This window comes from Nothobranchius furzeri, chromosome 4 (genome assembly GCF_043380555.1).
Source record: "Nothobranchius furzeri strain GRZ-AD chromosome 4, NfurGRZ-RIMD1, whole genome shotgun sequence".
NCBI lineage: Eukaryota > Metazoa > Chordata > Actinopteri > Cyprinodontiformes > Nothobranchiidae > Nothobranchius > Nothobranchius furzeri.
Window position 1 is genome coordinate 420,917 of NC_091744.1, and position 12,075 is coordinate 432,991.

Sequence of the window (12,075 nt, forward strand, 5' to 3'; positions counted from 1 at the left end):
ATTGTTTATGCTAAGCTAAAGCTAATAAGATAAAGAGGATAACTGAGCTGATTACAGAATGCTTTTCCCCACTTATCTACTTTTGGGGAATATGCTTATGAAGATACTTATGGGAAATTTCACTTAGGGGTTGAATATCCCTTTATATTGTTACAACCCTGTCTAGGAGTTGTGGGTTGCAACAAGAAGGGAGACCAAACAGAGGAGTGGGGATGCAAACAAATGGATTTAATTTGCAGAAACTAAGAAAACCACGAAAGCAATCTTCAAGGTACAACTAAATGGCCAGGGAGGACTCTCCACCACACACGAGGGTTAGGGTTAGGGTTAGGTTAACCCTTGGCAAACAGGAACCAGCAGGCTTTATTGGCAGCCCCACACCCTGAGTCCAGGTGCCTCCAAGGCTGCCTAACGAGCTGCCTGCAATTGAAAAGAACACAATGAAACACAAACAAACAAATAAAGACCCAATGACAGTGGTGTCGTCACAATATAAAATGTTGGTTACAATTATCTGAAATACAATAAATTATTTAGTATTTACCTGTGCAAAGGAAACATTGCCAACCCTTCATCAATTTTGAGCCCTTGTAGATCAAGAAGCTCACTCCATATTTTAAAAGCATTAATTCTACTTGACTATCTTAAACATCGCATAATGATTTTGCAGATGGACTTCAAGGGCCATGATATACTTGTTTTTTAACAAGTTGGCGCAGAAAGCAGACTGCATCTGCACTGCATGTAGTGCTGGAGTGTTCCACTAGGGTGCGCACTAGACCACTCAGACCGGACAGAGAGCCGGGTTTGTGGGTACAACCAAAACAGTAACTGGTTAATTTAGAGATCATGATGGAAAAAAGTAAGAGCAGCAGTATCGTAGATGATGTGAAAGTCTTTCTCGATTTGTCAACTGGTTACTTGTATATTGCAGCTTCCGGACACGTCACATTCATTTCGTGGGATGCGCACAATGTTTCAAATCAACGCAAGAAATGCATGGCAGCCATTTTAAACACACAGTTAAACAGTAAGTATATCATGGCCCTTAAACTGGTTGAAATTTCTTTGAGAAGAAGAAGAAGGAACGTGTAACTTAGGCATTTTGGCTGCTCCCCTGCAAACTTCCAACTTCTTCTTCTTCGTTGGTGTGCTAAGCTGACTGGGTGACACCCTCATTGATGGACTGCTCCGTCTGGTGGATATTTCTATTGGTCAACTCTCTGGGTATGCATAAATGGTTCATTTTGCTGTAGAGGCCAATGGAGGGACTTCTGAAAGATTACCAACTTTATATCACAAAACCGGGTCAGATAGTCGAATTTAAGCATGTTAAGTCATTTAAAACTTGTATCCCAACTTTAATAAAATAAATACCATTATGCTCTCATTTTGATTCATTTTATTGAGAATTCATGGCTACACCATTACTTTTCCTTTAGATGGTTTCCTAAGTTTTCTGCATTCTAGCCACATTCTACTTGGTTGCAGAAAGCATATTGGTGGCCCAAATGAGTAAGGAGGCCTAAATAACATTATTAAAAATTATTTAATTTTCTCTTAAATTTATAGGATTTGTCTTGCTTCCATGACACATTGTTTGTGGAAACATCAGTTAATTAGCCTAAATGTTAATATACTTTACGTTGGAAAGTCTAATTTATTACCACAGTGCTTTAAGCTGCTACTGACTTCAAACAGACTCGATCAATTTCAGACATCTGTTTCAAGTTTCTCAAAGGGATTTGCACTCTATGATGGTTAATTTCCAGCACAAATGTGGCTAGGGTTGGGGCTCACATTCCCTGTAGTTCGGCTGAAGCTAATTTGGTGAGACTAACCATCAGCTAGTTTGATTCTACCAGCATTTAGAAAAAAATCCTTCAAATCAGTAATTAAGGCTATCCCAAGGCTCAAAAAAGGGACTCATAACAAGAATAAAGTTTATTTATAGAGCAATTTATGCTTATTGATCAGCTATTTGATATGTTGGGGATTTAAAATGACAAAAGAAAAAGAAAGAAAAATCAACAAATGTTATTAGCCATGAAGGATGCACCCGTTTTTCAAATTAGATTAATTCAAAAAGTGAAACATTTAAAGTCACAGAAAGATTTATGGAAACTCTTAGATGAAGATGTGTGGGCTGCGTACCCTCTTAGCCCTGATTAGTCAGCTAAATGCTGCATCAATCCCTAATCTGTGTTACATGTAGAGTTTGACCCCTGGTTTGGTTTTCTAATGGAGTACTGAGCTAAAGTAATGAGCTGTTGGATCATAATTACATGGAAGTTTTGTGATTGATTGGCTCATTATGAAAATGCAATGGCTTACATGGAAATGGAAGGAAAAATAGGGTTCCATGTCTGAGGATTGGAGGACAAAGAAGATAATGTTGGGTGATTTTGACAAAGAGAGTACTGTAGTCAGGTTTAAAGTATATAGAAGTCTGTGTTTGTAGGTAAAATTAAAGGCGAGGCTTATTGAAATGTATAATACTTTTTGAAATACAAACGATCACTCTGAGATTCACAGGCATGCTGAACATGAAGATGTTGAAACACTCGGGTCAGAAAAGGCTGCACAGATCTACGTCACTGTAAAATTGAATTAATTGACCCACCCACCTTGGTGGTAGACGGGGAAGGCTGTTTTTATTTTTGTAGTGAGGAGAGAGCAGAGCAGGTCTCGGCTAGTAGAAGCTAACTGGTAGCATTGGCAACGCCACAACATGACAGAACTCCTTCAGGCTTGTGTTATTTGTGGAGATAAAACAGTCACATTGTTATCCGATCAGAGGCAAGGCCTCACATATCATAAATATCAATGAGTAAGACTCTGAAACTTTACATTTTCTTTCCCCGTCTTCTCCGACTAACTTTTGCTTCCTGAAACAGGAGCACCAGAGTGTGTGCAGATTTATTTAACAACTGTTGGCCCACTTAAACCTGTTGAGCCCAAGGCCTTTTTTTATTTATTTATTTATTTTTTTGAGAAATCTGCTTGAAATTGACAAATCCACACTTTGATAAGTGTATTTCAGTAACCACAAGGCCTGTTTGTTGAGATGTGTAATTATTAGTCACTGATAAAGTGTGCATTGACATGGAATATTGTAAAAAAAGTAGATTTTTTTTTCCTGTACTGCCTAAAAAAGTAGATTTCAGGAAAAATAACTCTTTGGAAAAATGCATCAGTAGCTTCAGACTTCATAGCCCTACTTCTTGAAAGTAGCAGTACAAAATTTGAGTTTGATAAAGTAGAGAACAACAATTTTACAGAGTTTTTTTTAAACAGAAACTTCAGGCGTGCTCTCAAATGACACACCAGTGCCAAGTGTATTTGGACTGCAATAATTCAATTCAATTCAATTCAAATTTATTTATATAGCGCCAAGTCATGACAAGAGCCTTCTCAAGGCACTTCACATAACAAACATTAAGCCGATCAGTTATATAAGGAACCCAGCAAATTGCATCAAGTCACTGACTTGTGTCAGAGTCTTTACAGCAATCCTCATACTGAGCAAGCATTTAGCGACAGTGGAGAAGAAAACTCCCTTTTAACAGGAAGAAACCTCCAGAGGATCCTGGCTCAGATTAAGCTGCCATCCATCACGACTCACTGGGGATCGGGAAGACAGCGCAGGCAGACACACACACACACACACGCACACACACACACACACACACACACACACACACACACACACACACACACACACACACACACACACACACACACACACACACACACAAGATATATGCCAAGTTACATTGGTTACATTGTGATTTCTTACTAAATATTCTATTTGGTGAAAGATAAACTTTATTGTATTTATCCTAGCGAGTCTAACGGTAAACTAGTAGTAGCACATTCAATGTCAAAGAAAGTAAAATGTTATTATCAGGAGAGGGAGAATGTTGTTTCTTCCACTTACTCGTTTTGGTTTTCTAACCTGCAGCCATCTTTGTTACCAATGTGAAGTTAATCAGTGACAAATAAAGTTTTTTGAATGTTTTTGAATCCGTGCATCATGTGCATTGGCTGAAGCTCCGATAACAGCAACAAAAAATAAAGTTGTCTCTTTTTCTGCTGTGAAAACATTTTTCTTTGATGTTCCACAAAGTATCACACAAAAATACAGAATCAACCTTATTTTTTCATAAAAGAAAAAAAAATCACCACAATTTGAAGAATAAAGCAGCCTAACCGAAATTTTTGCTTTACCAGGCTTTGTAAATCAAACCTTCAAGAGATTATGACCATGCCTTTTCAGGTCTTTTATTGTATTTTACTAGTTACTCAGTTACTTTGTCATTTACCTTGAATGTGTGATGAACTTCAAGAGATGTTGCACAGTTTTAACCCCAGAAATGTTAAAATTGTGTGGATATTTTATGACAGGATGAGAAAACGCACAACATTTTAGAAATAAAGCAGAAGAATCTCTTTGGTGATTGGGTCAAACAAATCTTGCTCAGGTTTTTCAAATGTTTTAATTTATTCTTTGTTTTATATTTATTTGAAGAAAAACTTCTTTTGAATTCAACATTAAGGTGATAGTATGGTAAAATAATTTGTTTAGGTCACCAGAGCATGCATCTAATCAGAAAGTTTTGTGTGAATTTAAAGAAGCAAACAAAGAAAACACACTGGACAGCTGCTCTATCCATGTCCTGATTTATAGATAACATTCAGCGTGTTACTCTATGAAGACAAACCTCGGCGGTTATGTAAACTCTGTTGTCTGTGTCTCCCTGCAGGCATGCGCATCCTGGTAAACCTGCTGCTCGACACACTGCCCATGCTGGGTAATGTGCTCCTCCTCTGCTTCTTTGTATTCTTTATCTTTGGCATCATCGGGGTGCAGCTGTGGGCGGGGCTACTGAGAAATCGCTGCTACCCCGAGGAGAACTTTACACGGTGAGTTACCACCTGCTCTGTGTGATCTTTTGCGTAGAAATATAAATAAAGAAAGAATGTGAGAAAATGTGGCACTGCAGAATCTGTGGCATCTTTCTGCATCTTCTCACCTCTTTCGTTAATTTGTAGCAGTGTGAACATGCCCTGATTGTGTTTTGTAAACATAACATAACATTAAAAGGGACTTTGCAGCTGCAAGATTTGTCTTCTCATTCTTGTCAGTGTAAAAGTCCATCATCTCTCTTCTCATTACCTGCCCTCGCTCAGTGAGCAAATTAATCCCATCATCTACTCAACTTACTGGTATCGCCGCTGAGAAAGCGATGAAGGCTCCCTCGTGCTTTGGGTTCATCAAGTCCTGATATAATGAGACTGACCTCACCCTGAAAATCAAAATGTGCACAAAGCAAATATCGTTATCTTGGAATCAAGTCTGCTACTTAATTAAAAACTGACATTACCCTCAACTTGTTGTGTCAGATCATTGTCCATTAATGTTTCAGAGGAGATACGGCACGCTGTAATGATGCTTTGGGTCTTTTTGGGGGGGGGGGGGGGGGACTTGTTTGAAACAATTAAATCGCCCCCAAATTTGGCTGTTTTTGTTTCTTTTTAAGTTTGTTTTAGTTACAGTGAATAAACAACAACAATTGTTTTAAGATGAATGCTGTAATCATTAACAGGCACAAATACACATGCAATATTCCACATTTGCATGCCCACTTTAGCGTGCGTGCCAAAAAATCGTCATTTGCATTTTTTTACTGTTTGAGCATCGGAACGAGCCCCCGCGCTGAAGCCGATCTTCATCCGCATACGTCACAGATCACATGATCAGGAAGCAACACAGCCATGTGTTAGGAGATCGTTTTGGGCCGTTCCTGTAAAAAAAGTGAGGCGCGAACCTTAAAAGTGTCTGCCGATCACAATTCGACAACGGATTATGAAAGAACGGATAACGCTCGAAACACGCGGATTCTTCCTGATGTAAGAAGTGAGTCTCCTCTTTGTTTTGGTTGTTTTGGCATCGACATCATGCTAGCGCGCAGCGTTCTGTGACTCTTCAAAAAACAGTAAAAACGGTGAGAAACGCTGGCAGCGAAGGCCGTTAGTGATCAGAAAACGGCCGGCAGTGAATGAGTTAAAGGAGCATTCAGACGCAATGTGTGTCTACCTCACCGTCAGGCGACCCTCGTCGTGGATCCGGGGGTCAGAGGAGGATGTTGAACAGCCTCAGGGTACTGGGTCCGGTAGGGAAGACCGATGGTACCGACTTCTCCGGTCCTAGAGATGCCACAGGCACACAGGTGGAATTGGTTTGCATCTGCAGAATCTTAAGGAATCTCGTAACATCAGCTTGTTCTGCAGGTGTCGTTTTATTGTGTCGGAGCAACTCTACCAGCATGACATAAATTGCTTTGTTGGTTAAAGAGAGTGTGGGCGGCCGTCCCAGCTTCTCTAGAACTCACTCGCAAATGACAAGAGTTCTGTTTTAAAAGATGACTAGTTCCATATTCCAACTAATCAGGTTTTGACATGTAGAAGGAAGGTTTTAACAAACCGTCAGAAACACGCCTTCCTGAAGATAGAAGGTTCTGGTGTTATGGAAAAAGATCATGCGAGTGCAAATTACCTTTAACCTAGTTACTGTGACCTGTGTTTCTGTGTATAAGTGCACATGATTACTAATCATAGTTAACATTACTGATTATCATAAATAATAATAAACCAAAGAATAATAATTCATTTCAGTAATTAAACACAGTTCTAATGAACCTTGATGATTAGCAGTAAAAAGAGTTAATCTAAATGATTCTTTTAAATCTTGAAATGTCCTCATCTTGCTGTGGATGGAATAGCAGTCAGATAAGCAGACAGCTGCAGATCAAAGGAATGGCAGTAGACTTTAAGTCTCCTGTGAAGGACTATCAGAGATTGGAGTAGTAGCCAGGGCAAGGTGACCCAGGCTGTGGATCTGACCTGTGAGTCTTAAAATCAGGCCATTTCGTGATGCTACAGCAGCAAATGATCTGTCACCTTTGGTTTTTAGCCTGGTGTGCTGCACAACAGTAGGCTTTAATCACCTGGACCTCAGGGACCTGCTGGGGGTGTAGGGACTAAGAAGATTACCAATGTAAGATGGTGCTTGTCCATGTAAGGCCCTATAGACCAGAACCAGGATCTTGAAATGAACCCTGAAGTTGACTGGCAGCCAATGAAACTAAAGGAGAAGCGGGGTGATGTAGTTGTGTTTGGAGGACTTGGTCAGAAGCCGGGCACAGGCATTCTGAACCACCTGCAGACGGTTCAGGGAGGTTCTGCTCCGACACAGGTTTTCACAGCATCTGTCTGCATTCCTTCGTGGGGGTTTTAGTTGCTTGCAGCTCAAGGCTACCAGGGCGTCAGATTCAGATAACAAGAATTTGTTTGGGTCAGGCTGGTAAAATTTTCCTCTCTGCCTTCAGTCTTTAAATTGATCTTTTCCAGTCCTTCAGTGAAGCCAATTTTGGGTTTTAAACTTAAGCCACAACCTTTTCCAAAATCTAGGAGACGAACGGAAGTTTAGAGATGGGTCTGAAGCTGCTATGGAGAGAGGGGGTCCAGACTCGATTTTTTTAAGAAGCGGGTGGATTACAGCGTTCTTAAAGTAAGCAGGGACCTGACCAGAAACCAGAGAAGCATTAATTATAGAGAGCACGCTGGGACCGATGGACTGAAAAGCACTCTTAGGTAAGATGTGGAGGGGGCATGCAGAGATCTTCATAGAGTTAACTAGTTTGGTTAACTCAGGCAAAAAAACAGGAGCAAAGCTATCTAGGATGATGGGCCTGGTTGGAGTCGGGAGAGGCGGCGATAAGGCTGAAGGAGAGATGCTAGATCTAACCTTATTGACTTTGTCCACAAAGAAAGACAGAAAGTTCTCACAGTCTGCAACAGAGTGGATGGAAGCTGTAGGAGAGGCAGGAGAGACGATGCTGCTGATGGTGTTAAACAGCACCTTGGGGTTCCCTTTGCTCTGGGACACCAGGTTGGAGAAATAGGAAACCCTAGCATCCCTGACTGCATAGTTAAAGGATGTCAGAAGATCCTTTAGGTGCAGCAGATGGACGTGGAGATGGGTTTTCTTCCACAAGCGCTCAATTTTTTTTGCATTGGCGCTTCAGGCTGCAAAGCTGTCATTAAACCAGGGACTAGGGTTCACTGCAGGAACTGATCTGGTTCTGACAGGACAGATGTTGTCCAGAATGGAGAGGCAGTGCTCGTTAAACTGAGAAGTTAAGGAATCTGGGTCGTTATCAGAAGAACAGGGTGGATCAAAAGCAGCAGAAACATTTCTAGCTGTGCTCTCATTAAGAAAACGAGAACTAACCATACGGCGAGCAGGAGCTGGGGACGCAGAAACTGACAAGTTAAAGAAAATGCAATGGTGATCTGAAATATAAACATCCTCAGGACAAACACTGTCAGCATTTAGACTCAGGGTAAAAACAAGGTCTAGAGTGTGCCCCCTGGTGTGTGTGGGTCCAGAAACATGCTGGGTAAAGCTGAAGGAGTCCATAAGGCTGGAGAAATTCATGGCAAAGTTATCAGAGGGATCATCAACGTGGATGTTAAAGTCACCAACAATCACCAGTCTGGACAGCTTCACAGTGGAGGATAGAAAGTCACTAAACTCCTGAAGGAAAGAACTGTTTGGACCAGGTGGACGATAGACCACAGCACAGTAGAACGGGTCCTTACGCCCGACTTTAATCAGCTGCAGCTCAAAGGAAGCAAAGTGACCAGAGGTTGTAGAGCTACATGGATGATGGTCTCTGAAAACAACAGCTAGGCCTCCACCACGACCAGAACCCCGGGGCTGGCTAAGAAAAGAATAACCACTCGGGCAGAGTTCAATCAGACCAGAATATTCAGATGTTTGCTGCCAAACTTCAGTCAGAAACAAAAAATCCAGGGTTTTAAGAGAGAATTAGATCATTGAGCAGGAAGGACTTATTGTTAACAGAGCGGGTATTTAATAGAGCCATGCTGAGTGAGGTGGAGGAATCAGAAACTACAGAAACAGCTGGAGTTAGTGGACGTTAATCAGCAGGGTTAGATCCACGGTGTTTAGAAAAACCACTTATGGAGGGAACAGGAGGAGAAACCACTGAGGAATGAGGATAAAACGACCTTAAAAAACTTGGACGGAGAAACCGCGTCGCAAAACGGCCTGGCGGGAAAGCGGAAGTGGCGCTCAAGTTGCCAAAGGTAAAGAAGCAAGAAGATCATGCCAATGTTTACTAGATAAACCATGCTTTAAGAGAATTCTCATTCTCACCTGGATTCCTGCTCGTTTACCTCTTTTCCTCCGACGTTTTCCCGGGACCGGGTAAACATCGCTGGAGGTGTCCTGGTTGGAATCGTCGTTTGGCTCCGGGCCAGTGCGCCACTCAGATAAACAAACAGTGACGTACATCCTCGGTGCATCTTGGGCAATCGTGAACGAACGGAAGGACAAAAGAGTCTGTCGATCAGAGGAGATAGTAGCAGGGACACTACTGAAGAGGATCGCAGACAGGAGCAAGGTGGAAAAGAGAAGGTTAGTTAGAAAAGTTTCAAAAAGTGGCCGGTGACCGCGACTAAGCCAAGCACAGGCGCCATCTTGTTACAGACCAGAAGCGGGGCCCCACCTGTCTGATAGACTCAAAGCAATTAAAGACTGCACACAGCCAGACCAATGATAACACAGAGGTGAGGACAGGAACATCTTAAGAATCCTTAGCCGGTGACACCGGCACAGCAACATTTGTGTTAATTGTATGAGTGCTTTGTTTCCTCCACTGGAGGGGGCTTGAACACCTCCCCCCTCAAGAGTTGCTCCAAGGAACTCTTAAGGACCACTGAAACTCTTCAGCTCCTATCCAGTCACCTGTGAAACAGAATGAGATAAAGAGACAACCATCCCACACACAACATAACAAAATAAAAAAGTTATGTGATGTACTGGCTAAAATCAGCAAAAGAAGAGAGACCATCTAGACCGCCCACATAGGGCCATAGAATCTGGTAACCTCTCCCTGTAACTGTAACATGTATCAGTTACCAAATAGTTCAATAGGCGGCAAACATTAATTGCACTTGGTCTCCTGCATCATAACTGTCAGTTTATTAATGATAAATAATTAATTACACCTGTATTGTTTGGAAAGATAATCCCAAATATCCTCTTGTGCTCCTTATAAAGGCAGGGTCATCTTCTTGTTCAGTGTGGCGTTGCTGTAGCTTTTGCAAGATGGGCAAGATCTCACCACAGGTCTGACTTTTGTCACTGGAGTCTGCTAGTGTGGAGGTGTGTATGTTTGGTAAATGGCGCTAACATGATAGGCAGTATTAGTTGATTAGTTACCTGCAGTATTAACAGGTGACAGGGTTCTAATGTCACTACAGCTGCTGCGTTCAAATTCACTAGTCCAGAGCGGGTCAAGAACACGACATTTACTTTAAGTTATCACATACCTTGTGCGCAAATGTATTGCACATCCACAGTGTTTCCTCTCTTTGATGAAATATCTAAGTATTGCAAGTTGCCCTGTTGTCACCCTTTCTCGTAAAGTATAACCAAACTTTCATTTGTGCCGCATTGGCACCATGGTTCCTGCTGAGTAAATGTGTTCGCTACGCATCGGGCATGGTGGCGTCATTCGCGCCGACTGAAATTGAAAAGGGAATTGTTCGCAAAAATAGCAAACGATTCCTAGGAATTGAAACAGTGGGAACCGGTTCTCAACAAGAACCAGTTTCGGATTGCCACACCTAATGTGCACCACCATGTATTTTACCACCAGCAAAGAATCTGGTTTTGAATAAAAGTGAAGAATAAGGATTCAAATAGCCTGAACCAGGCTTGCTCAGTCTTTATTTCACTGCCATGTGATGCCTTTGGTAAGATTACTGAGTACACTTCAGTCTCTCACTAATATGCTGCTACTTGTCAGACTTGTCAGCCTATCTCAGTGGCTGCAGGATGTTTGTTTTGGTGAACGTATCAGAAATTCAATTACCCATCTGTCGTGTCTCCTCAAAATCAAGGGAATACGTCTGCATTCTGGGTTCACATTGGCTGAATGTTCTGCAGTTATTGTTATATATATATATATATATATATATATATATATATTCACTGTGTTTGACTGTGTAGTGCCTGTTTCTGTTCACTGTAGTATAGCAGCAGATGTCACAGAGTCATTCTACCTAAAAAAAAGGGGGGGGGGGAAAGTTACCTATACCATTATTTATGTGATGCTTGTGTTAAAGTTTGTGTCAGAAACAACTGAGCTGAAACCAAGAAAAAGGACAAAAGCAAAAGAAGAAGGAAAATAAATCTCACTTTTAGAACATCAAAAGTTTTATGACATCAAAAGTTTTATGACATCAAAAGTTTTATGACATGTGTTTTCTTAAGTGCACCAGAAGAAAAAGTGCGACTCATCACTCAGTCTTTTTTCAGGGACTAATAGATAGTTAGTCAGTACTTACTGTACTTACAGTAGTCTTTTTCATGGACTACTAGGTAGTTAATCAGTACTTACTGTACTTACAGTAGTCTTATTCATGGACTAATAGGTAGTTAATCAGTACTTACTGGTAAACACCCAGCAGTCTTATTCAGACCATAATAGGTAGTTATCTATTTGTGCTTTGTTACTAGGGAACGACTTCCCTGAAAAAAGACTGAGTGTTTTCACCAGTAACTACTGGTTAACTACCTATTCTTCCCTGCTTAATTACTCATTACCACCTAAGTCGTTCCCTAGTAACGAAGTACAATTTTTCCTACCTTATTGTAAAGTGTTACCACACGCTAAACTTAGTTTCTAGTTGTAACGTCCCTCTCCAACAAGATTAACGGGGTTAAGGTTAGGATGCGGGTGAGGGGAAGGTTAAATAGCACGACGTTAGAGGTGAAATGTCGGTCAAATGTGTGTTTTACTGCGAGCGTCAGAAACCAACGCTCTGGCACAGCGCATCATCTCCCGTCGTCTTTAACGTGTCAGCGGTGAACCAACACCCCGACGGCTGGAAAATGTGTTTTTGTTGTTGCAGTTACCACCTATAAAGACTAGATGTGGCCAGAGTTCCATATTCAACCTTTAAAGCATTCTAAGT

General features: G+C 41.4%; 1 protein-coding gene across 1 annotated transcript in view; it reads left to right on the forward strand.

Annotated features, from left to right (window-relative positions):
• LOC107391375 (voltage-dependent T-type calcium channel subunit alpha-1I) overlaps positions 1–12,075 on the forward strand; it is a 374,405-nt gene that overhangs the window by 196,513 nt on the left and 165,817 nt on the right. Inside the window, exon 6 of the mRNA XM_070549995.1 lies at positions 4,767–4,926. Within this exon, the coding sequence (XP_070406096.1) occupies positions 4,767–4,926 (160 nt within the window). The remainder of the gene's footprint in view (positions 1–4,766; positions 4,927–12,075) is intronic.